This window comes from Mauremys reevesii, linkage group 8 (assembly GCF_016161935.1).
Source record: "Mauremys reevesii isolate NIE-2019 linkage group 8, ASM1616193v1, whole genome shotgun sequence".
NCBI classification, from domain to species: domain Eukaryota; kingdom Metazoa; phylum Chordata; order Testudines; family Geoemydidae; genus Mauremys; species Mauremys reevesii.
Window position 1 is genome coordinate 29,362,534 of NC_052630.1, and position 27,774 is coordinate 29,390,307.

Sequence of the window (27,774 nt, forward strand, 5' to 3'; positions counted from 1 at the left end):
TATTTCATACCAAAATACCTGACTACTTGCACTTTGATTAGTTGCACCACCTTATAGTAAGGCATATCTTCATAGGAGTGGTACATGGAGATTTGTACTGGCATATTTAAAGCCTTTCCACAGATGCTGCGGATAACTGCTACCTGAGATTACGGAAATACTAAACTAGATTATTATACTATACCGTTGTTTTGCTGTAGGAATTTAAATGCATAATGGATGGAGGTCGTGTGCATTATCAAATCGGGATATGATCACTGTACTTCTGTATCAACATGCTGAACTGCAGAAGCCGCTTTAAACCTATTGATAATCACAGAGAGTGTGATAGCTACCTGTGGAAGAGGAAACCTACTGCTTCTTAAATAACTAAGATTATGTTATTACATACAGATTAGCTTTGCATAATTTTACTTTAACGAGTGCTGGCACTTGCCTATAAAACAAAACAACCCAAACATTTTAGGAGAATGGTTTAAATGGGGTGTGGTTGAGGCCAACTACCCTATCAACAAGGTATATAGCAGTGTGCAGTTTTGACTAAAGAGCAGTTTCAACATGTGGAAATTACATAAACTTGCACTAAGGATCTTAGAAAACTCAATCAAATACCACTCAGTCCTAGAAAGTCCACTCAGTGAATATTTCCAGGGCAGTTAAAAGCTGTGGCAAGGCTAACATATTCCAAGAGGAGGTGTGTCACAGTGGTACTTGAGAGACTGTAGGTAGATTTTGAAAGTAAAAGACAGGTATGGCTTATGAGGTTGTGTCTCCAGAACAAGGCTGCTGATCAGAAGCTCCAAGAGTTACACACAAAGTTCTTCACAATGAAATTCTGACAACACGAAGGAGTTTAATATGTGAAAATAGGTCTCCACAATGGTATCAGGACTGCTCCTGGCTGAACATTACCCAATTCTTTCACTTTAAAACTTGGACAAAGAGTCTATTTTTTAAAATAGTGAATTGGTTCCCAAATTTAGCTTCACCGTCACCATATGTTTCACATTTCCACAGGAAGAAAATTTATTATATTGCCTAAATGGATAGTTTGATTGCATAAAGAGGTATTAAAACACAATTATCAAAACCCCACATCAATGTAGCAACTTTTCATTCACCCTGTAGTAACTTTACAATTTCACTAGCCAGATCATAAATCTTACTAACCAGCCTCCTATAAATCTAGATAGCCAAACTTTAAAAGAGGTTGACCATGTAACTTCTCTTCTGATTCGCTTTTGGGGTTTTGTTTTGTTTTATTTTGTTTGAGAAGTTAATTTTCCAGGTTTCAGAAAACTATTCTAAAGACACTTTGCCTTCTGCTTCCCTCAGACCTTGCATTCTAATCTTGGTGGTATCTGTACAACCTTACCCTCTGCATGTAAAAGAACTATCAATTCCTCTTTCTTGCATCAAAAACTGGAGGGCATTCATGGTCATCATCATATGATTCTACTCCACTGAGTAGACTGAGAAAAATATACCACCAGCCAGCTTATCTCTGTTATTCTTCTGATGTGCAAGTTGGCTCCAATGCCAATCTACAAATCTCATCTAATAACATCTTCAGTGTCCATGGAGATGGAAAGCATTACATTTGCCCCATTCTTCAAACAGTAGGAGCCATTGTTCCAGCCTTAACTGTCTCTGAATATTGGCTGAGTTAAAACAACACGTCTTTAATTAACAGCTAGTCGTGACAAACCGTTTTATGCCAACATGCCCATCTTAAATAGCACAAAAATTGACTATTTCTCGGTGGACAGCTTACTACACTGAAAGCAAAAAGTGGCCACTTCTGCACTAATCCTGCAACTCTACACAGGAAGTTTTAAGTATATTGACTCTGAAGTCATTATTTTGAATCCACATCAGCTATGAAACAGGGAAAGAAAGTAGTGGTTTCTTTCATGTATGTATTTATTTTCTAGTACATAACTACCATAACATAATGGTAAAATGTCCTCATGAAACTATGGAAATCTAGATGTATCTTAAATGTCACTAAAGACCTAACCAGAATATCACAGCAAATGCACTATCCACATAATGAATCAAGGCACATACACAATAGAAGTAAACTGTACTTACAATCTGGTTAACTTCAGCGTGTTCTGGAAAAGCAGCTCGGGTAAAACCTGTAATTTATTCTTGTTCAGACGCCTAAATAAATAAAGAGAATACAGTTAACACAAAAAAGGCATTAGAATAATTTTCATACTCAGGAGCCTATCCCATCTTCCACAACACATGTAACTCCCATTAAAAGATGTAAAAAGCCATGGTATTAAGCTAGTACAGAATGTAGGAGCCTTTGTGTACATTATTAATACACAGGGTCTGTACATCATGCCATGTGTAGACCACCTGGCCAGCAACTTGAAAAATAAGATAGAGAAAGCAAACATTAAGTCAGAATGCTAAAGTGTGTATGAGTGTATCTGCGTGTTAGAGTTGTATTGGATGCTTACTAACATACAAATCGCATGGCTCCCCTGTTGAGTTTTCAGTGCTTTGAAGAGATTTGCAGAAGGTATCTGGTTTTCATCTTTCTTTCTAAACATGTAGGCAATAATAAGTTAAATATCCCAACCATCCTGGAATTATTTCCAGACTGCCTATTGGATCTACTGTACATGGTCACATTAATTTTTGTTTTAAAAAACTGTACATTAAACATTAACTTTGGAAATCTGAGCACTATTGTGAAAAGTATGAAAACACACTTTTAATGGGACTGCTGCATCCTTGCAACCTATTTTACTAAAAGTATCTCCTAAAATAACTTTTTGGGGACCTGTTTTAATATTTATTTTCTAGTTAATTTTAATATATTCATTTGACCAACTTTTGCACTAACTCACTAACACATCCTGCTAGCTGGGAAAAGTTTATTTGCCCATCCAGCCCTCAAACAACTATAGAAGTATCTATCATCCCGAAGTAAAAATTATCTTTATACATCACTCAAAACTGAAATCAGCTTAATGTAGACAAAGCAACCCACTTTAGAAACACAAGTTAAATACTGCAATGTACAGCAGAAACAGACATCTGTTCATCCACAAGCTCAGTAAATGTTGCTTAAATGTAACAATTGACTTGAACTCACAGAAAAGACATTCAAAGCTAAAACTAAATATCTGGCTCCAGTCTCCCACAGAATAGTTCTGTTTTGTGTCTCTCTATAGCTTAAAAAAACAACACACAACATTTGGCTAATCTTCCCTGAATGTTTATAACAGTAGTAATGAGTCTGATTCCATGATATGATGGGGGTTACTAGGGTTCTGCTCTTTAAGAGAAAGCCACATGGGCTCTTTAAGAGAAATACTGATGCTTAGCCTCAATTCCTGGCTTCTAATTTTCTTGGATGCTGAGTTCTTCATTTAATATTCCATGCCTTTCTGGATTTATTCACCATTTTGGCCTGAAAGATCTTCCTTAGGGATCGGTCTAAGGTCACTGGGACTGAAAGGCTGGAGTTTTCATATGACTACCATATGAATAAATCCAGCAACAATGGAAAAAGGCAACCATATATGTACTTCTCTTCCTGATATCAAGAACAGACAAGATTGAGGTTGGAAGATTTGCATACGATCGGACACACTCAAAATTAAGGACACACCTAATGCAAACAAGTTATAAAACTGGTTCACCTTCCGGTACATTTCAGTAACAAACACCCAAGTTAGTTTTCTAGGCAAATGAAAGTGCATTTAATGACTAAACACAGCAATAAATGAAAGACTATCAAAAGCCACAGAACAGGTTTAGTCAGCAGATGGGGGATTCTAAGTCTAAAAATGACCAGCAGAATGAACTTTAAGGAAAGCAATTATTTTTTGATAGCACATAGCCAAACAGGGTGTGGATAGTTTCTGTCACTTCTAGCATTAACTAGCTTTGACTAACTTAACCATCAAGTTGTTCTTGTTTTGCTGAAGTTGAAGTGAAATCTGTGTAGACCACATCTAAAAGAATTTATATACGATACCTAAAATACTCTAAAATATATTATCTGGTAGGTAAATTAAGATTCATGCAGATTTCAAGCTGAGATGCTGTTATCTGCAACTATCCAAGAGCTCATAGCATTTTTCTTAATAGTAGTTTGACCTGGCCAGTTTTGGGACCAATCTTCTTCATCCTTCTGCTCTTTTTACACCTACTGGTTAATAACTGCCCTCACCTTCCACCCCCAGAGATCGAATCATTGCAGTGGTGCAATTTTCACTTTTGGTTCCTTTGTGTGGAAAGGCGTTGATGATGCTCATTTCATACCACAAATACATATCCATGTTAGTTATTACATGTCAGTTAACTGAAGAAGAAAACCTAAGTATCTTAATACCTTTGAGAGCATTTCGCATACCTTTCTAATTTCCTTTAGATAGGTTTGTCATCATGGGTGCTACTTCCGGGACCAGCATTTCAACACCACTATTCTAACTTTATCAACGATTATACTATTTACCAAAGAGAATTCTATGGAAAGAGCATCACTGTAAGGAAGTTGGTTTTTGGAATATGCTGATTGACTGATACTTTATGTAGTCAAGACTCTGGTAACTTTCAGCTCACTTCCATCTGTTTTTACTCAATGTGATGTTCCACCCCATAATGCTCTATAGAAATATGCTTATTAGTGTAAATGTGACATAACTGGAATATGTTTTATGCTAGATATGCCATGCAACATATCTTTGCAAAGGTTATGACCTACTGAATATATTCATCCTATTTGTATACATGTATCATTTTTATATCTGAAGTTATGAACACTGGCTCTATGCTTGTATTTAAAGTGTTTGCTGTAGGAAGTATATAAAACAGATTTGGTCAACATAGCGGGAAAGGGTTATTCAAGTAATTGGGAGTACTTAACTAACAATGGACTTTGGGAGACGCCAATCCACATCTGAGCTTTCCTGGGAATGTTCAAACTAACATGTAAACAATGGCGTTGGCCTGCAAAAAGCTGAATCATTCATAGACATGTGACTAAGAGGGTGGTGAAGCACTGGAATGGGTTACCTAGGGAGGTGGTGGTGGAATCTCCATCCTTTAGAGGTTTTTAAGGCCTGGCTTGTTAAAGCCCTGGCTGGGATGATTAAGTTGGGGTTGGTCCTGCTTTGAGCAGGGGGTTGGCCTAGATGACTTCCTGAGGTCTCTTCCAACCCTGAGATTCTATGATTCTATGATAAAGTTAAAACAGACAGGTCCAATGTGCATTGTTGCTGACAAATAACTAAGGTGAACAGTCTTTTCTGACATTGACAAGCATTTGAAACAATACTGTTTAAGGAACATATGTCATTTACAAAAAGTTAAACCACAATGTACTGCTGTAACTTGGCTACCCACCTATATATGTCCATTTAGTATGTTTTTACTCCTACTAATTCCAGAACAAGACTAGAACCCAGAAACCTCAACTTTCCATAGTGAATCTTCCTACTTTGCATAGGTCCCTGCCTTCCAGAAACTGTTTAGTAGTCTATTATTCTCTCCTAAACAGGACTAGGGATTTCTTTAATAATTGTTTCTGGGTTTTAACTACCTGAAATTTACTGTAACCAAAACATATTTAGGTCTAGGTTGCAACAACCTGGATCTATATCTCAGAGCCAAACTGAAAATCTCACCCTTCTGACATTTCAACTACAGTTGCACAAATTTCTTCTCTTTTCCACGCTTCAGTGGTCTATATTCTGTTAGCAACCCTTCAGATTGAAATATTTACTAGCCATTAAAATGGTTAATATCTTTAAATTCAGAGTCAATTTGCATCTCTCTCTCTCACTGTGTTCTCTCCTCTGACTTTAATATTTGGGAGCTAACATGAAGGCTTTCAATGGAGAGTCCTCCACTCAACTTCATTCAATAGGGTACAGTATATGATCCATACTTAGCTTCTGAGGACAGTGGGACTAATTGAGCCATGTACTGAGCTTTTTTCATGAACTCAGTCTCAATATTTATGTGAATTCAAATATATCATTGCTGCTGATAATGGTTAATGAATGGTGTTTTGTTTTAAATGTTTCTTCTATCTAAAACATTGCTAGATTTTACTTGATTTTTAAGGAAGTACAAGAGTACATGAAAAATGTAGTTTGTGCAAAAAGCCTCAGATTAGCAACTCCAGAGACTGGAGTACTGTTTATCCCTGGAACAGTCAAAGCATGAGCAATAGAAGCACAGCCTTCCCAAAACTGGTCCACCGATATGCTTCAGCTCTGATTTTGAGTGACAACTGCTAGGAATCAGAAGAAATTTATCCTGCAGCTCCATTCCTTTCAGCTTCTGTTCAAAGACTACCAACAGTACTTGATTAATGGCGATTATGTTACGCTCATTTATCTATTAGGAATGGAAGAGATTGTCAGTGCATTTTATATATTCCAGCAAACAACTGTCTGCTGGAAAAAAACAGGAGTACTTGTGGCACCTTAAAGACTAACAAATTTATTTTAGCATGAGCTTTCGTGAGCTGCAGCTCACTTCTTCGGATGCATAGAATGGAACACACAGACAGGGGATATTTATACATACAGAGAACATGAAAAGGTGGAAGTATGCATACCAACAGGCAGAGTCTAATCAATTGAGATGAGCTATCGTTAGCAGGAGGAAAAAAACTTTTGAAGTGATAATTAAGATGGCCCATAGAAGGTGTGAGGAGAACTTAACATAGGGAAATAGATTCAATTGGTGTAATGACCCAACATGAAACAACTGTCTGCTGGTTATCACTGCCTCTGATCTGATTCCCGATGGTGTTTTTGAGGTGCAAGAATCCATATTCCATTGCCAATTCCAAGCTAGTCATAGATTCATAGACTTAAGGTCAGAAGGGACCATTATGGTCATCTAGTCTGACCTCCTGCACAATGCAGACCACAGAATCTCACCCACCCACTCCTGTAACAAACCCCTAACCTATGTTTGAGTTATTGAAGTCCTCAAATCGTAGTTTAAGAACCTCAAAGTGCAGAGAATCCTCCAGCAAGTGACCAGTGCCCCACGCTGCAGAGGAAGGTGAAAAACCTCCAGGGCCTCTGCCAATCTGCCCTGGAGGAAAATTCCTTCCCAACCCCAAATATGGCGATCAGTTAAACCCTGAGCATGTGGGCAAGACTCACCAGCCAGCACCCAGGAAAGAATTATCTGTAGTAACTCAGATCCCACCCCATCTAACATCCCATCATACACCATTGGGCATATTTACCTGCTAATAATCAAAGATCAATTAATTGCCAAAATTAGGCCATCCCATTATACCATCCCGTCCATAAACTTATCAAGCTTAGTCTTGAAGCCAGATATGTCTTTTGCCCCCACTACTCCCCTTGGAAGGCTGTTCCAGTACTTCACTCCTCTAATGGTTAGAAACCTTTGTCTAATTTCAAGTCATTCTCCTGACTGCTTTTATAATGTATACTAGAACCAGGCAATGGCTATGGAAATTTTGTCATGAATATTCATAGATAATATTAAGGAATTAACTTTAGTTGAGTTTATACCCCCTGTTTTTGCAAATATAAAAGTCTCAGTTTCCAGAACAGAAAACTCATCAGCACAACGAGACTGAGGTTAATATTGCTGAATGTTCACGAAAAAGTATATCCCCCAGAGATCAGATCAGCTTTTCAGAGTTAAATACTTTGAAAACTCCATTTGAACAAGTCACATTTCCAATTTTGGATATTGCATGCAAACAACTGTTTGCAAAGCACCTAGCACCAAGAATTGTTCATCGTAACAAATACATTTGAGAAAACTGCTGTCATAAAAGTCAACAGAAAGGCAAAATAGATTAAATCATAGAATCATAGGACTGAAGGTACCTCAATAGGTCATCTAGTCCAGTCCTCTGCACTCATGGCAGGATTAAGTATTATCTAGACCACCCCTGACAGGTGTTTGTCTAACTTGCTCTTAAAAATCTCCAGTGACAGAGATTCCACAACCTCCCTAGATAATTTATTCCAGTGCTTAATTACCCAGTTAGGAAGTTTTTCCTAATGTCCAATCTAAACTGCCCTTGAGTATTCTAGGATGTATTTCATCAGGCCCTGCTGACTTGAAGACATCTAATTTGTCTAAGTAATTTTTAATTTGTTCTTTCCCTATTTTAGCCTCTGATCCTACCTCATTTCACTGGCATTCACTCTGACATCCAATCGCTTTTAACTTTTTTGGTGAAAACAAACAAAAAAGTCATTTAGCACTTCTGCCATTTTCACATTTCCTATTATTGTTTCTTCTTTGTCCCTCCATTGAGTAACTGGCCTACTCTGTCCTTGGTCTTTCTCTTGCTTCAAATGTATTTGTAATATGTTTTTCAGTTACCCTTTATGTCTCTAGCAAATTTAATCTCATTTTGTGCCCTGGCCTTTCTAATTTTGTCCTTACATACTTGATCTGTTACCTGTTATTCATCTAGGGCCATGTCTACACAAGCACTTATGTTGACAAAATATTGTCGCTCAGCGTTGTGCAAAAAACGCACCCCTGAGCAACACTAAATTTTGCCTACATAAGTGCTCATGTGCACAGCACTATGTTGGTGGTAGACGCTCTCCCACCAACATAGCTACCGTTGCTCATTGAGCTGGTTCTATTATGTCAACAGGAGAACCCTCTCCCATCGACATAACGCGGCTATAGGAGTGATCTTACAGCGGCACAACTGTGCCGTTCTAAGCTTGTAAGTGTAGACATGGCCTTAAGTTTTTATGCACACACATTGTCTGCATGCAGATTAATAGAAATTATGTCCTTTTCATACCCATACAACAATACTGCATAGATTTTAGTGAGGATGGAGCTTGGTCTGTATAATTGTCTCCTAATGCCCTCCAGGAATCCAACTGCTTTACAGTCAGTTGTGGAAAAGTATTTCTTTTGCATGGAAATTTGAATGCACAGAACACTAAATAATAATGTGTGTCATATATAACATGTATTTGCATACTAGGAAAAAAATGCTTACATCAGAACTACACTGAAACTACAAAATACAATGTCCATTCATCACTTATTTTCCATTCAACCAAATTCTAAGTTACTCCTTTAAACAACCCTCCCATCAGCATTTTGGTATTTCACCCTGTCTCGCATTGTTACATTTTAGCTTCCCTGATAATCAAAGCAAGTCAAGTTCATGCAAAAACAGCCCATTCAGACCTTCCCATTATGATTTGTTGTGTGTAATACAATAAACATGTCCGATGGGCCTCAAATGAAAACTGATTCTGAAAACAGGGAGATATTCAAATATTTGATCCCACTATTCCTGTGACTCAAGTGTTTAGTAAACTAGAATGCCCCCAAACATCTTCCTCTTTTTGCTCCCAAGTGGTTGCCAAGTTGGCCTACAAAACCCAGCTCCTTAATGGTACTGTTACCTAGAGCCGACTTTCAGAGGTGCTAGTAGAATGCAAATTTCTGTCTGTCTACAGATCACGTGGGTAGTAAATAAGTTGGATGAATAACTGCTAACTATTAGGAGCGAGTATGCCTAGCATGTCTGAAAATCAAGGGTGCAATAGTGAGTTGTTTCAATCCTTGTATAAAGTTCATAAGCAAACATATACAAGTTACACAGTAAATAAACATTAATATTCAACTTCAGACTTTACACTTCTATATTAGATAATATCCTCTCTCTTTCTAATACAAATTTACCTATTGCCTTTAAAAAGTTTCCCAGCATACCCCCCTAGCATGAGAGGGGGTATCCAGTGTTCACAGGCAGCCTCCCACCTTCAAGACTGTCCCTCAAGTTCTGGATGAAAAACTCAGTCCAGGTCTACACTGTAAATTTACATCAATATAACTACATCACTCAGGGGTGTGAAGAATCCACACCCCTGAGCGACATGTGAAGAATCCACACTCCTGAGCGACGTAATTATACCAACCTAACCCTTGGCGTAGACAGGAGATCTTCTGCCATCGACATAGCTACCGCCTCTCATGGATGTGGAGAACCTACACTGATGGGAGGAGCCCTCCCATCAGCGTAAGTAGCATCTTCACTGAAGCTACAGCAGCGCAACTGCACTGCTATAGTAACCTGCCCTCAGTTTCAAGCCTCCTTTTAAAAAGCCTCCTTTTAAAAAGGTTTTTGCCCCCTTCCTCTCTGTCCTGGTATAGTGAAGAACCCCTCTTAACTTGAGAGCTGGGATATCTCAATGTACCTCCATTAACTCTAATGGCCCATCGTTGCCTTTTCCTGGGTTGAACAATGGATTGTTACTTGAGTCTGGTTTTGTGTAAACACCTGGTTCGGGAGCTGCCTCTCCCTGACTGATCGCTCGCTGCCCGCTTTGAAGTGGAGCCAAAGTTCATGAGCACAGTTCTCTATATGTACAAATACGCAAGTTCATAACCATAGTCTAAATATGTATCTCCTAATGAGTATTAAACAAAAGACCTTACCAGACATACTTTTATAATACAATAATACAGTATGCAATCAGTTGCTCATCTGGGGGATTTAACCCTTCTGTTTTGCCCTTGGAGTGTTTGCACCCTGATTGTCACAATGACATCAATAGCAAGAACTATAAAAATTCCCACGCGACTTCAATCTTTCTTTATTTAACTTTTGTGTGTGCTAGAGAGAAAACTTCAAAGCCCTTGCCAGAAAAGCCATTATGAAGATTCTCAACCTGTGGTATGAGAGTTCCTTATATAGGATTTTTTTTTAAATTAACCTATTTTAGAAGATTAAATGAGCACGTTTTTAAATTTCAACATTTTAAATTCAGAAGAACTGCGCTTGAGAGAATAAATGCTTTAAATGGCTATTTAGGAATGCTACTTCCTTCAAGCTGACCGGTAAGTGCCAGCCAAATATGAGTGAACCGTAAATGCTTTTTTTCCCAAAACACACCATGTCCACAGATCCACCTCACTGCCACATGGCAGTAGTCTTTGACAATCACAAAGAAAGCTCAGCGTAAGCTTTAAGTACAGCTTAAGTACTGAAGCAAATATTAGAAATGCCAGTACAGGGTCTGACAAATTCTATCCTTCACCTCTTCACAAGTGGCACATGAAAGCATGAACCGCACATGCTTTGAGTACACAGCACAGCAGCACCGTTCTCTTCCCAACCAAAAACGCTCAGGGGCGGGGAGGGTTAGAAATTCCACAAGCTGGCTGGAGCCTTTTATCTGTGACAGCATGTCACATCTGCAGCCTTTACTGCCATGCAGCCATTAGGTGACAGAAGAGACAGTGTTAATTGACAAGTTCAGTATGCAAACATTGGCAGGAGAGTGCCACTGATGGAGACAGCACCTCTCTATTTGCACAGGTTTGTTTCACGTAAGTGGACAAGCACATTATACAGTCTGCTTCCTACTTCCTAATTCATTCTCTTTATAAGGCAATGTGAAGTTTAGCAGCTTTAATGGCACGTCCCCTCATGCCTGGAAAAGGAGAACTGTGTCTTTGATAACACTTGAACGTTGCTTTTCTATTTATTTAGCAGAAGAATCAAGTCAGTTCTCTCATGACCTATTTAAGGTCAAGTTTATTTTACAGAAAGCTGTACTAAGCTGATATTTCAAACAATGCTAAATGCTTCATTGCCCTGCTCTTTCCTAGAGCCTGATCCTGTCATGTGATACGTTCATCTTGAGTACAGAATACCCTCGACTCCCAGAGTCATGATTTGTCTTCAAACTTTAGGCATAAAAAATGTACTTTTTATTTTGGGAAATAAATGAAATGGAATGAGGACTAATACCAAAATCAATGTGACAGCTCATTGTGACTTCTGGGGGTAAATCCACGGCTCGTTTGGGCTGAAGTAAGCTGAGACGCTCTACGATTCTTTCCCAGTCAACTGTGGGACAACTTGTCTGTCCTGTGCACACTGGGGAATTGTGGGAAGGCATTAGAGAACTATCAGGACTCAAATGATGTAGCCTACATTGTCGCTCTAAAGAGGGCAGGTTGCCAGCCTGAGTGAAGAGTGGCACCCAGGCTTTAACCCACACCCCTCCCGCCTGTGCCAACTAGCCTAGGTTGACAGTACCACTTAAATTGGGTCAGAGGTTGCCCTATGTGGAAAAGAGGGAGATTATAGGCAATGCCCAGGTAAGAGCCTGGGCAAACTCAGCAGTGAAAAAATAGCCTTAAAGGAAACTTTTTAGAGTATTCACTCTGCTTAAGCTAAGAGCATGGAAGGTCACTGAGAACAAATGTCTTAGTATGAATAAAATGCCTTTAATTACAATAAGCCTTTAAGTCTGCTACTGAATGCAGTCAGCTTGCCAAAAACCAAAGCCATTTGTGACCATAGCAGAGAGGACGCACAATGGAAAGTACAGAACAATATTAAAATCAGCTGCAACGTGGTTTCATGATCATAATGAGATAATCTGAGCCAAATGTTGATTTTAAAATTATTAATTATGGTGACATTTTCCTTGTGACTACACTGTGTAAAGTAAAGTAATTTAGATAAATCACTACTTTAACTATAGCGCTGGGATATTCAATATATAAGATGACAAGAAGATTTGACAGCTAGAATTAGGAATTAAAGCCTAGTTTAGCATTTCTTATTAACTCTGTAATGGGCACAATACATATGAAATGGGAATGAGAGAGTCACTTTTGGGAACATTTTTACTAGAATTAAAATCTTCAGTAAAGTAAAAATTAAGACAGCAAAGATATCTACTGCTCCAATTAAATGACTGCATGTCATCCATAGAAATGGGCAAGTGTGTTGAACCAACCATTGGCAACAGTTTACTGGAGTTGTGTATCAGAAATATTACAGAATACTTATCTAATAGAAATCCACATCTATCAGCATGAACATGTTGACACATAGGTCAGAATTATCTGACTGCTTCTGAAGCCACATTAAGCACAGCAAATATGGGAAATGTACTGGCATGTATGGATCTTATGTATTTTTTCTTAATTTGAGTAAAACATTAGAATTATAAAGAAGTGTTTTACATTTGCTCCAGAGCACAATTTATTGCATTTTGAATTTCACATAAAATGCTTTACAAAGTTCAAACTGAAATTAAATATTTTCAGAAGAAAAATATTTGCAAAATGGTGTCCAAGCTGATACTGAATTTAGAAGCCACAGTGAATTATTTATCTGTCCATCAGTTCAGCCAGTACCACAGGGGAGTGCTGCTATCATAAACAAGACCAACAGCTGCTCTTACAAAGCACAAACTTCCAAGTTACTTCCTGTGAAAGACTGAAGAGGTCCCAGTGTGGTTTTATAGAAAAACATTACACCAATCTTCATTTGTTTGCTCCCTGGAATTTCATTTACTGAGACCTGTCACCTGAGGAGTCCATTCACAAGGGACTGCCTAAGAGAACAAGGCACTGCTTGCTGTGTAACAATGGCAGAACAGTAGGAATAGGGGGTATTTTAGCCTGGTGATCCAGTCTAAAGTGGAGTGAACCACAGCATTACACTCTGGGAAATAATGCACTTAGATGCCTGTCCCTAGGAAAGTGCCCCCAGGAACAACTGGGGAGAGATCACAATATGGCTGTACTGTACATGTAACACATGTAAATTCTCATGTATTGAGAATACAAGCTTCCAGTCTTACTAGGACACTGAGTAGGATTTACAGCCGCCACCATTTTCTATAAAATATGACTTAGATGCTCAATTTTCAGTAAAGAAAACTAATCTGACACCAGGGTAGTTGAAACGCATGTCTTTAGAATGGTTAATTGCTGCACAGCAAATCACAATATGCCTAATTCTTGGAATAAGCCTCAGTTTAACTTATGTAATGGGCTGTAGCTACAGTTTTAAACCTACAAACTCGTGAAATACCATGAAAGAGCATGAACAGGTTCTTAAAATTCTGAGCGCAATTCACAGCAAGAACCTACTAAAGTAGAGAGAAGCTTAGTGTGACCATCAAGCTCTTACAAGTAGTTATATGGCCATAAAGATGAATAGGCATTACTAACATTAATACAAGTCACTCAACTAGCACGGTAAACACATATTATTTTGCATGCCTTTGTTATGACATTTTTCTTGCTCCAACATGTTTACAATTGAGGATATTAACAGAAAAGGCATTGTAGCATCTGACACACTGATTCTTCCTAAATTACTATACTGGTGTCCATCAGCATACTCTCTGTAATTAAGATGGCCTTGAAATGTAAAATACGAGTCTGCATACAGGCTTAGCTGAAGTTTTGTGATGTCTGGATACAAACGTTTGGTTTGTGCCTGTCTCTACTTCTTTAATAAGTTTCCTGACATAGCACCCTTCCATTGCTGCAGCATTACCACATAGTATAAACTTAAACCTGGCAAATTTATGTGTGCAGTCCTTGAGTATTGCAGGATTATCTACCTACAGATGACCGTGTGTGATACACTGCCATGCCTCTACATAGACCACAACTGTTTTCAACACCAGCTTCATATAATCAATTCTTCATTATTAGACAGTTGAATTCAAGTCGTGTCCCTTTTCACAAGGCTGTGAAGAATGAGGGAAATATCTATATTGCTTGCGGAAAGACAATACAGGTGAGACATGGAGCGAGAGACAGAGATAGAAATTGCAGGTGGAGAGCCTCTCTCCCCCTACCTGGATACAGGCAGAGCACATAGCAAGACTGTGGAACTAAGGCAGGAGCTCTGTGCAATGCATCCGAGGCAACGGGGCTCACCTCAGCTTTGAAAGGTTTTGAGCAAGCTCCAGGTGCGTGGACCTCGGGTGATTCTAACCCTTTCCGCCACATGCAGTGTATCTTTGGGTGAATGGACAAAATGTGTGTTGGGGAAGAGCTGTTTGGAGTCAGTCAGTTTAATTAGCTGCAAGTCATGGGCTCCTGGAGGAGCCTAACTTGCAGGCACCACTTGGACCTGTCATATTAGCATGGTTGAAACCCAGGGGACTATCATCCCAGGATCCCATTGAAGGGCTCGTCTACATGGAGATTTAGTGAGTGCCAAGCCAGGATGTACATCTACAGCATGCTAAACTGCCATGCAGTAACTGGCCATTTCAAACAGCAGTAGGTCAGGAACTTTAAGTGCACAGGAACAGCAGTTCACACGGCTAGTTAGGACACAGCAGGCTAGTAGTGCTGTAGGTCTACCCCTTCCCACCCACCCCCGGCTTGCTCTGCACTAAGTCTCTATGTAGAAAAGCCCTAAGAGTGGTAAAACTGTGCGGTTCTACCAGGAGAGAGGTGAAGGTAGTGAAACCTGTCACTTGAGGGGTCCATTCACGCGGGACTGTCTAAGAGAAGAAGGCACCGCTTGCTGTGTAACCATGGCAGAACAATGGGAATAGGGGGTGTTGTAACCTGGTCATCCAGTCTAAAGTGGGGTGAACCACAGAGTTACACTCTGGGCACTAATGCACGTAGATGCCTGTTCCTAGGAAAGTGCCCCCAGGAACAACTGGGGAGAGATCACGGTATGGCTGTACTGTACATGTAACACATTAGTAAAAAGGTTAACATTTGAGACAAAGTAACAATTCCAAAGTCCACGTGTAGCATCTCTACCATTCTTTGTCAATATCTGCCGAGCAGCCTTGGACTTCAATTAAAAAAAAACTGATTTGGGTTATGGAAATAAAGCTTTTCGCACTTACTGACCAGGCACTGAATAGTTCAAGATGATTGCAAAAGTTCATGGTATTAACCAATTCAGTTAATCTTTAATAAAACATTACTAACACACACTTATGTGTGGTTTACAGGTGAGCAGGAACCTCAGAAGCACTTCAATATTTTTCATGGTTGGCCCCTACTTGATAGCAATCCCATGCACAAAGCTTTTGGTATGTGAGACATGGGAAACACTTTGTTCAATCTCATCCAGAAGCTTCAGCTTGATGTTGAAACTCATATTCACAAACAAGTTTAGTGTAGAGGACTGTGGAGAATGAGGTATTTATCTGTATTATTTGTTTCTATGAACATCATGCGCACCTCACTTTATCTTCTTGACATTATCCTGCTTTATACCAAGGAGTTACATCAAAAGAGGCTTTTGGAGGGAAACGAACAGGAACAAAACGAGGTACCATCAGAGAGAATACAAAGTCCTTAAAGAAACAATGAAGAAGCGATTAACTGGGGAATATCCACCTGTCTGGCTGCTGTGTGGGTTAAAAAGGGATGCTAAACCATTAAAGTCCCTCATTTAGGGAAGAAGGAGGTTTGAATGGGAACAGCAGCAGCTGGAGATGCATCTATGACCGAGACTGAGAATGCTGCATGGTCTGTCTGCCTCTCCCAGCCTAGGAGCTGGGATAGCTGGTCTGAGTGGAACTGACCCAACACTTGCAAGGAAAGAATGAAGCCTACAGAAGACCAAACCCTTCACTGTTCTATCCTTTTCCCCATCTTGCTGTGTGCTTTTGGGTGAATAAACAATACTTTACATTTAAACTGTTTTGAGTCACTTTAATCAGCTGCTCCCAAAGACAAGTTCTCCTGCAGGTGACAAGTAAAGTTGGGCCTGTCATATTTACACAACTGGGAAACTGGAAGGCTGCAGCCCAGACATCCAGTCCAAAAGGGGTTGGACCAAAAAGTCCTCTACTATTCAGAGCTGGGAAGGAAGCCAAGCCTGTACCTGAAGGTGTATTCAAGAATTATTGCAAAAGGGCCAAAACACAGCTCACCTGCTAACAAACTAAAATAAGAAACTGGGTGGCAAGTTCCTGACTCATTACCCCATTCCAATGTTGAAAATAGTTTTCAGTAACAAGTTTTCCTGCTGTGCACTAAATCTAAAAGCTACAGCCACAAAGCAGGAAACAAAAGTAGCCTCTTCAAACTATGTACCTAACCGGGGACAAGCAATTCCTAGGACATTTGAGGTAAACTTCCTGTTAGCAGAGTCTTAACAGTAAACAATTCTCTTAAGGTAGAACTAGCTTGTCATCTGCCACTTTAGGCAAACACATTAAAAGCCTGAACAGGGGAAGCTGGTTAGATTTTCAACCCTCTTTATGTCATATTCTAAGCCAGTAACTATTTGTACAATATATAAAGGAGAAAATGTAATTTATGATGGCATGCAAGGTCAGTTATACCACAACTGAATATCCCTCCATCCCCAAGTACTATAGCACATATGGAAGCCCTATACCATAAGGGCATGAGAACATTCTTTTAAGAGAGATCTCTGCACTGCTCACCCTAATACATTTTTTTTTAATTTGTCATTGGGCACCAAGTACTTTTCTTTTTTTCCCCTCATAACTGGACCATCCACTGGGAAAAAAGTAATGGTCCATCAACCTTTTGGCCCAGCATACTGTTAGTTAGTAGGCATCCACTTGGCCTACTGAGGGGTGTATCTACAGAATCTTTTGTAAGGTACTGAAAACAAAAGGTTTGTATCACAGCATCTGAAATTATGAAGCCTCTGTAAAGTCAGATACATGATTTATGCTGGATTTTGCTGACATTTAACCAAGTTTCTCCAGAAAGAAAAGGACCAAAATTCACAGAAGTCTAGTCTATCTCCTCAAGTGTGCAAACCTATTCCTATTCACATGGATACATTAAATACTGTGATTTTTTTGTATTTCAAAACTTCCAAGGTGTGCCACTGTATAGAATATGTGGGATACTTTACGATATTGTTGATACCAATATTATAAAATTGAAAGAAATCTGACCAGATATGCGGTGTCAGGTATCTGCAAAAATGTTATAAATTTGCCAAATATGATCATCTTGTTTATATGTTTGTATCGCCTTTGTATTATGAGTTATAGGTATGTTTGGTATATCTACCTTTCCGAACCTGTGCTGTGTTTCTGGGTGACACCCCCAGACAGACTGGCATCAGCACTAGGCCTGCTTGATGGCCCATCAAGGGACATCAGCTGTACTATGAACCCATTGAAAGGAGCCAAGGTCTACACCTTATGAGGCAGCAGCAAATCATGTGGTAGCCTGTGGACGGAGAACTCTAAGGCTTCCATGCTATGTGCTGGGCGCTTGTGTTTGGAACAAAGGAAATCAGTTGCACACATATAAATTGGGAAATGACTGCCTAGAAAGAAGTACTGTGGAAAGGGATCTGGGGGCCATAGTGGATCACAAGCTAAATATGAGTCAACAGTGTAACACTGTTGCAAAAAAAAAAAAAAAAGCAAACATCATTCAGGGATGTATTAGCAGGAGTATTGTAAGCAAGACCAGAGAAGTAATTCTTCTGCTCTACTACAGTCTGATTAGGCCTCAAGTGGAGTATTGTGTCCAGTTCTGGGCGCCACATTTCAGGAAGGATGTGGACAAATTGGAGAGAGTCCAGAGAAGAGCAACAAAAGTGATTAAAGGTCTAAAAAACATAATCTATGAAGGAAGATTGAAAAAACTGGAGTTGTTTAGTCTGGAGAAGAGAAGACTGAAAGGAGACATGATAACAGTTTTCAAGTACACAAAAGGTTGTTACAAGGAGGAGGGGAAAAATTGTTGTTCTTAACCTCTGAGGATAGGACAAGCAATGGGCTTAAATTGCAGCAAGGCAGATTTAGGTTGGACATGAGGAAAAAGCTTCCTTACTGTCAGAGTGGTTAAGTACTGGAATAAATTGCCTAGGGAGGCTGTGGAATCTCCATCATTGGAGGGATGTAAGCGATGGTCTAGATAATACTTTGTCCTATCTTGAGTGCAGGGGACTGGACTAGGTGACCTCTCGAGGTCCTTTCCAATTCTATGATTCTATGAAATATAATCCGCATGGCAAAAGCCTATAAAAGGCAGTGCATCTTCTCCATTTTGTCTTCCTTCCTGCTTCTTACCGCTGGAGTAACTTTTCTACAGACTGAAACTCCAAACAAAGGGCTGTGGATATGTTCCAGAGGGACTTTCAAGCCAGCAAACTCACCAATACTGCTAAGAACCTGATATATGGACTTTGAAGTCTTTGTATATAGGTGACTGCTTTGCCATTTAGCAACTCTTTCTTGTTCTTTCTTTTTTCTTTATAATAAACCTTTTGTTCTAGATACTAAAGGATTGGCTGGCAACATGGTATTTTGGATAAGCTCCACTCTACTACTGACCTGGCAAGGTGGTTGGCCCTTTTGGGGTCAGAAGAACAATTTGTATAGGAGAAAAGTTTTTAAAGAACTCCTCACCTTACTGTACTTAGGTGCTGATTGGGAGCCAAAGAACTAGAATGTAAGAAAAGGGGCTGTGAGATTTTTTTTTAATTATTTATTTATTCTGTTTCTTGATAACCAGTATGGGGGATCAGGAGCCCAGTTTGTGACTGCTGAAGAGTGTAACTTGAGTGTTAACCACCAGTTTGGGGAGTATCTGCTCTCCTTTTTGCAGCCTACCTGGACCCTGGCATTTCCAGTGAGGGCTGCCCTAGGCACACCGGGTCACACAATGTATACAGTAACTCCTCACTTAAAGTCGTCCCAGTTAATGTTGTTTCGTTGTTACATTGCTGATCAATTAGAGAACATGCTCATTTAAAGTTGTGCAATGCTCCCTGTTTGGCAGCTGCCTGCTTTCTCCACGGCTTGCAGAAAGAGCAGCTCATTGGAGCTAGCTGGTGGGGGCCTGGAACCAGGGTGGACCAGCAGCCCTGCATCAGCTCCCCGCTCCCCTAGGTTCCCTGTGCCCAGCAGGCTATCAATTGCCGGGAAGTTCAGCTGTCCCCACCCCCGACCCCTCAACCGCCATGTGCTGCTCCTGCCCTCTGCCTTGGAGCTACTCCTGGGAACCTCCTGCATGCTATGCGGGGGCCAGGGGAGAAGAGGGGTGCTGTCAGGGTGTCCCCCTCCTCCCCCCACTTCTGTACCCCCATCTCCACAGAGCAGGGGGGTGGGGGACACGACAGGGCTCAGGCCAGAGGGAACCTGCTGGTAGCAGCTACTGTCTCAACTTGCTGATCTACTTAAAAAGGCAGTGTACTTAGAGTGGGGTCAGGCTACTTAAAGAGGCAATACATCTCTCTCTCTCTCTCACACACACACACACAGAGCAAGGCATTCCCTGGGAAATATCCCACACTCTGACTTCACCACCTCAGCCAAGCTTCACAATCATCATTGCTGTGTAGAGTAATAAATTGTTTGTTTAAAACTGTGTGTGTGTGTGTGTGTGTGTGTGTGTGTGTGTGTGTGTGTGTGTGTGTGTGTGTGTGTGTGTGTGTGTGTGTGTGTAGAGAGAGTTTTTTGTCTGACAAAATTGGAACCTAACCCCTCCACTATTTATATTAATTCTTATAGGGAGGTTGGATTCCCTTTACATCGTTTCGCTTAAAGTAGCATTTTTCAGGAACATAACTACAACGTTAAGCGAGGCATTACTGTACCTAGTTGTATTATCTTCTCTAGTGTGCAGTAGACATGGAGATCAGCGACCCAATGTAGGAAGGAATTCAATTTTAAGAATTGTTAGAAATATAATTTTCATTATGGCCTATTAACCATTTTAAAAGATACCTTGTGCACACACTTCAATTTTTGTGTCATGATAAACTAAGTATCACTTCTCTATCAGCTCTGTACACTCGTGCAAGTGTACATTTAGGGAATTTTTGTTTGTAACATTGTGTGCATAATGTGACCTCTGAGGCAAAGAGAGATGGCTGTTAAGGAGCTCAGCCTTCATGTGTCATAAGGAAGAAGCGTACATAGAATACATAAAGAGCTCCACTGTAGCCCTTGAGTAGTTGGGCACACACATGGTGAATGTCTGAGCATTCTATTATCGAGCAACTAGTAACATATGAAGTGGTTTATCTTCTTGGTTTAAACCTAGGTAATCACATACCAAAACCACATTAGATGAATGTCACTACTTTAAGTCAAGCACTCAAAAGTCAAGGAACGTAATGCAACCTTAATTCAGTCCCCTCATGCACAAGTATTATTACCCGTCTGTCAATACGCAGGAACTATTTTTTTCTAATGTATACCTGCATCATTCAGTGTAGGATTAGGATGGCATGAAGGTTCAGGCAAGGGGCCACAAATTCTACATGAAGGATAATAAATCTCTCTGGAGGGATACCTTGTTCACTAGGCACTCATCGTCATACATGCTGAATAAGGCAAGGATGTACGGGAATAAATTATAGACTACTGTGATGCAAAGTAATATAGGGAAGGAGTTTTAAGTTTGTGCACAAACTTAACTTTAACAGATCCTTACCGAGTGCTTCATTTGGAAAGCATATCATTATTTTAATGTACTTTATATGAAATAGTTTTTATCTACTGTCATTTGTTCACCCCTAGGGCAGGGCTAGAGAATCAACCAGCTTTTTTCTTGATACCATGCTTTTTTCAATACTCCGGCTTTGAACAAACATGTCAGTTAGTCACACTAGTGAACAGAGTAGAAGGAATTCCTGATAAGCATACACTGTCAAGGAAATAGACTGTCTGTAATTTCATAGATCATTATCTGCCATTTTTAAATGATCATAGGCCATTATAACCTGGACCAAGTGGCTTCTGCTTTCATTGCTGGCAAGTTCAAAGATAATGTCAGACTACCTCACTGACATTCTTCTTTTCCAATGGATCAGAGTGCATGTGCATGCAAGAATACATATATACACATAAAGATCCTTTAAGCTTTTCCAGACATCCACACATCCCCTGATTTGCAACTGTGACAAATCCCCATGTATAACTAATTAGAGCCTTTCTGCTCTAACCAACTTTTTTAGTATTTCAATTTATGCTATGAAATGAAGATAGCCATATTTTGCTACTAACACCCCAGGTCTGAGCAGCTAATTTACAAAGATATGCCACTGCTACAATCAGTTTTTCATTTTGGCTAATTCCTTTCTCAAGTGCAATCTGCTCACATGTAGGATTTTAACATGCATTTGAACCAAAGTCTGCATAATAGTTTATCCTCAGCCCCACGCGCACTTCTCTATCCCCCTGCCTTCCTTCCATCTGAAATAAGGACAGGGTAAGTAGATTCTAACAGAACCAAGCTTTCAAGATTATATCCAAACCTGGTTTCATCTCAAACTAAAGCACAGATGTTATCCTTCTGAGAAATAAATAAATGATCAGCCTGTGGACTGAACCCAATGGTCTTCTTGAATAGCTTCCAGGTGTTTCAGCAGTGGTGCCACTATCAGACATAGTGTTCTGTCAAAGTTACCCTGTGTTCTCAGTAAACTTCTCTCCAGACTCATCAGATATTTCTAAATGATACACAAGTAAACTTAACTGACAGCAAGCCTTTTTGATTAGTCTATATATAAACATAGAGCAATCTCTCTCTTTCCCATCTCATACCCCTGAAAACCAGTGTTTATTGTTTAAAATTAGTTGCAACAGAACTCACATTTAAGCAAGCATTATGTTAGATGTCAATGTGCAATGTATTAAGTCATTGTTCTCTGCATTGCCTATAATCAAATGGTATTCAGTTTTAGGACATAGTTAACAAGATTAAAATCATATGATCATCAAAAACTGGAACAGAATGATGTTCCTCTGTATTAAGTATTGAGAAGATTATTTTTTCCACTGTTCTTAGTGCTTTATTCTCTCCTCAAAGGAAACATATTGCTCCCATTTCCTTTACATGATAGTGAACGGTAAGAGGAGAACTGACCCATTTAAGTTTTAACCTCTCAAGAAGCAAATCTTAGGGGGCTGCAGCCTGTGATTGTGAATTAGCAGTTTGGCCCTAAATGTGTAGTTCACCAGCACGACCCAGCTTTCAGAATGTTTAATATCTTTCAGAGTTGAGGCAAAGAGGGATACAGTGAAGTCTCCATAATAGGTACTATAACTGACAGAACATCATTCTCGTATAAGGTTTATATCCCAGTTGTGGAGCTTTATTTTTCCTGTGATGTGTGTTGATTTTAAACCACAAGAGAACATGTATTGAGATATCTGAGGTGTTTCAGATCAGATGCTCCATGAAGATGCTGTCCAATATTTGGATTTTTAGAGTTTCCAGATCACGTTTTATTTTTCCAAAAGCGTTAGTATTGCTATACTAGCCCCAGAACAGTGTGACTGGATTTAAAGGCTACTGGGAAATTACTTGTTGCATGTACTCACAAGACATACAAATATATTTTCACAACTGGAGAATGTTATAATTTAGGGTGAAGCATGGTTGAATATTCAAAGAATTTTTAGAGCAATAAAATAATTTCTGGTAGTATTGGGGCATAAACTTTCAAAATAAGATAATTTGATAGCAAATCTTCAGAATTTTCACTTTAATGGTTTGTTCTTCCACCTCCAAAATGATTTTACTTTGATCCAAAACTAAGCCAGGAAAGAAAAATCAATGCTACCGGCTTTTCTACAGTCTTAAAACATGCTGCATATGAACAAGGCAAATATTATTCAAACTTAAGTTTTTAAGAAACAAAGTTGCCCATTTGAAAGAGCAGAGGACCACAAAAACTTCAGGAGTTCATTATATATTACTGCGACTTATTGGTTGTGAAGCTTTGGAGCATCACTTACTGTCTGTAAAACAAGCTTAACATTAACCTCAAAGGTTTTACAGTCACATGTGTTTAAAGAACTTTGTGATCATCAAACTGAAGGTGCTATGGAAGAAATAAAGGACCAGGCCACTACCAACAAGAGAACCACAAATCAAGAAATAACACAATATATATTCACATACCTACTCTCATTTCCATTTCAAATATCATATAAGTTGTATTATTTGATAATACAGGAAGATTTTATATTATACATCCCTTCTAAAAAAATAAGTTGACGTGCAAAATCACAGTAAATCAAAGCTTTACCTTTTTTAAAACACAAATATACCCCAGGGCTCAATTCTGCCCTCAATTATAAAATTGTGTCTCCCATGGGCTTCAGGAATTTACCCATCCAATTCCCTACAGACTATCCATGGCTTCTGAACTAGACAAAATTACAATATTTATATTAAGATAAAGTTCTCTCCCCTCTCCCCCGCATCAACTACTATAGCTGTTTTAATGTGTTTATGGTTATCTGCAAGAAATTGCATTTGAAAGAGATCCAGAGAGATACCTATATCAATACATTTTATCAAGAGCTTTGTCAGTAAATTTCTTGTACTACGCTAGACTTAATAAAAATAGCACACAGGTTACCAGTCAATTCAGTACATCTTTAGAACCTGTGCTTATTTTTCTACTTGTTGCAATCAGTATCTAAATTACTACCTATGGCGGAATCCATGATACTTTTATTTAATTGCAAATTCATTTAATCTATAGTGCTTTTATGAATCTTTTAAGACTCAAGAATAATGTTTAAGGGGCTACCTGGTACTTCAGCTAATGACAACTGGAAGCTTTCCAACAGGACCTTAGGTTTAAGCTATGGCTTGGTCATTTATTTATTTCACACTGAAAACATCTGGGTTTCATTTTTGGGGGGATACACACACTAGTTGTAAGACCTTGATTTTTTTTTCTTTGTTTTTAAGAGCTGTACCACACTACCCTTAGAGAGGAGCCTCAGGGAATGAAATGTAGTTTAACCTACTTTGCAAGAGTTGGTTTAAGAATAAAGCAGTCAGATGACAGATATGGGTATAACCAAGAAGCCATAAAAATGAAATAGCACCTTACAGCAAAACAGACAGAAGAAGACAGTAGGCTCAGAGGCTCATAGCCGGCACTAGGGATAAGCAGACTAAACAACTGCTTACGGCCCCAAGCAGATCAAGGGGCTCCTCTATTAATTGTGTGTGTGTGTGTGTGTGTGTGTGTGTGTGTGTGTGTGTGCGCGCACACACACGCGTGCAAAAATTTTCCTGCTTAAGACCCCAATGAGCTAGCACTAGCACTGCTGAGGATTTAGCACATTTTATATTTTAAAATACTGCATATTTTGACCTAAGAAAGAGTAAACTATAAGCATAATCATAATTTGTGTCAGTGTAATTGCAATGGGAGCATGACAATTCCAATGATTATAAATAGGCATATTAAGGTTATGAATATAATTATTAACTATCTTAGGCACATCAATTTTAGGCATTTTTTGTAAGGGATACTGGTTGAAATTCAGTGCCTCCCTGAGAAACAGTTGGTTTTGACTATTATATTCTGTTAGCACTCTTCGCATTACCGCAGTTAGACATAAAGATTGAGGACATGCGCTGGAATTTCAAGTAGGCTGCCAAGAAGGCGGTCACTAGGGCCAAACCCCAGGATTATGATTTGAAATAAATAAAAATATATCTACTTACATTCATGTCTTAGTACAGAAGCTTTTCCCACAACAGTGAGAAGTGGGACTTTACCTCACTGTAATGAGCTATGCTTATAAAAAAGAAACCATCTACATTGATTAAAACACAGAGATCCCTTACGGATAAACAGATGGGAAGGTCTTGCATGATAGTTTGAAGACTGGGAAAGATAATGGTTTGTGTTTGCTAGACTTCATTAGATGGAAAACCGGGATCTTCTACCATCCAGTGGAGAACCTTTATAGGCATTTACATGCAGCAAGCAAGACGGATCTCTTCCACCTCTCTGCAAAGAATTAATATGTACATTGGAAGCTTTATATGTGATTTTCAGTTTTCCATCGGAGTTACCTGAGAATTTCTCAGTTTTTCTGGCCATTCATAATATCTTATGGAGATGGGGACAATGCTGGGCTCTGTAGTTTAAGCTCAAATTTCCTTTGCCTGGGAGTAGATATTTTTTCATGGCTTTAGCTCAAATTAACTGTCTTAAAATTCCTGCATTCACCCGCCAAAACTGGCATGTTATGATGGAATATTTATAAGCTTGTCTTGAGCAGCCTAGATGTTTGAATTTGTAAGCAATACAAAATCCAAGTGAGAATGCTGTAATAGCATAAACGTCTGAAGTAACTTTGAAGCCATTGTGAAAGATGCAAAATAGCCTTAGAGTGAGCTGTGGAACTATGTCTACACTTGGAGCTAGGGAGGTAAGCCTCAACCCATGCAGATATACTCACACTAGCTCTCATCGAGCTGGTGCACTTAAAAGTAGCATAGCTGCAGTAGCATAGGCAGGCTAGCCACCTTGGGATCCAGGTAGGTTTGTAGTCAGAGTGGCTAACCAATGCCTCTGCTACCCATGCTACCATGGCTGCACTAGTATTTTTAGTGTGAGTATGTCAGCACAAGCTGGGACTCTCACCCCCAGCTTCAAGTGTAGACATAGCCTAAGAAAAGAAAGAGAGAGTTGCAATGAAAACTGAAGAGGGGAATGGAGAACAGAAATGTAAGGTGGACGGTAACTAATAACCCAGGAACAGCAGCAGAACTGCACAAAATATCCAAAGTCAAAGTACCATATGGTCACAGAGCTACAGTAGATTACAACCTCAGAGGTTTAATTTCCTCCTGCTTTGCCTAATGCCTAATATTGCATACATTAAGAGAGTCCAAACAAGATGGATCACCAATGCACTCACATATCCAGGTACACGTTTGACACAAGCTGTTGAATTTTATTTGCAATTTTTTGAGTAAGGTGAAAAATTACATTCTTATTTTATAGGATGTAAACAGAGGTTCTTACAAAAAGACTAATGGTGGCTTGGGAGATGGGAAAGCTCCAATTTTTATCAATGTTTCTGGATGAAAATTCAGTACAGGCTGATAGCAACCAATTGTGGTTATCACGATGATGGTTCTTCAAAAGCCTATATGAAATTAATATGTTGGTTCCACTCCAGTTCCCAATAGATGTGTTTCAACATTACCAAAAAAGGACATTTGACAACTCTTTAATTTCAGCATAGGTGTCAAGGTTAGACAAGGCATAATCATCAAATTATTTTCTCTTCAGGTCAAGGCTGAGGCACAATGAAGAAGCCCAACAGGGAAATTTAACCTGACACTTCCCAAGCTCGAGCTGCCCTGTTTATAAAGATTTCAGTTTGGAATAATCAAGTTGTTCCTTTCCAGAAGCCCTACACTCATGTTAAAATTAAGAAATTAAATTACATTGAGATATTGTGGCTTTATCTTTTTTCCAGGGCAAACACCGTGTATTTTCCGGGTAAAGTGGTTCTCTTTAGTAAATCCAAGGCTAACCAGCCAAGCCTGTCCATGTACTGTAAAAAATGCTCTAGTAGCAATATTTGTTCCCTCCACTCTGGGGCTATATGCCATTAGCCACCACCAATGAAATTAAGACAAAGGGAACCACCTCCTTATCTGAATTGAACTGGATGCTTGACAAAAGACACACCCTCCCGAGCCAAACTGACTGGAGAGAGGGAGAAAGCTACTTTCGGACACAAATCAGCACACTATTAGCCGGGGTGTCCTATTAAGAGAAAGAACTATGGATCAATAAAACCACCCTTAGTCAGAATAGAGGCAATTCCTACATATTTACAGATGTCTTCCATCTACCCTCAGAACCAGACATCATGGATAGCCAGTCATTAATTTTGATACTAAATAATAAATACTGGATTAACCATTACTATTAATTATATAAATTAGAATGATGTCTCTATCTTCACACACAATGACACATGGTCTCTCTCTCAATTTTACAATGCCTTAACCTTTCCCCATTATTATTAATAAATAACAATTTGTATTACTGTAGTACATAGGAGCCCCAGGCATGGACCAGGGCCCATTGTACTAGGTGCTATACAAACACAGGACAAAACCTAAATTACTTTCAGCCACCTCTCTTCTGACCCTGCAAAAACATCACAGTAGTTTGGCCTAGATTTTCTGAAGTGCTTAGCACTCAGCAGCACCTATTTCTCAGTA

The 27,774-nt window shown here is 39.3% G+C and overlaps 1 protein-coding gene across 3 annotated transcripts in view; it reads right to left on the reverse strand.

Annotated features, from left to right (window-relative positions):
- Positions 1-27,774, reverse strand: part of SLIT3 (slit guidance ligand 3) — a 781,907-nt gene that overhangs the window by 690,436 nt on the left and 63,697 nt on the right. For 2 of the 3 annotated variants that reach the window (XM_039485327.1, XM_039485326.1), the window contains exon 4: positions 2,095-2,166. In XM_039485327.1, the coding sequence (XP_039341261.1) occupies positions 2,095-2,166 (72 nt within the window). Of the gene's footprint in view, positions 1-184; positions 304-2,094; positions 2,167-27,774 lie in introns of those variants that run through there. The other variant, XM_039485332.1, reaches the window with a different exon arrangement.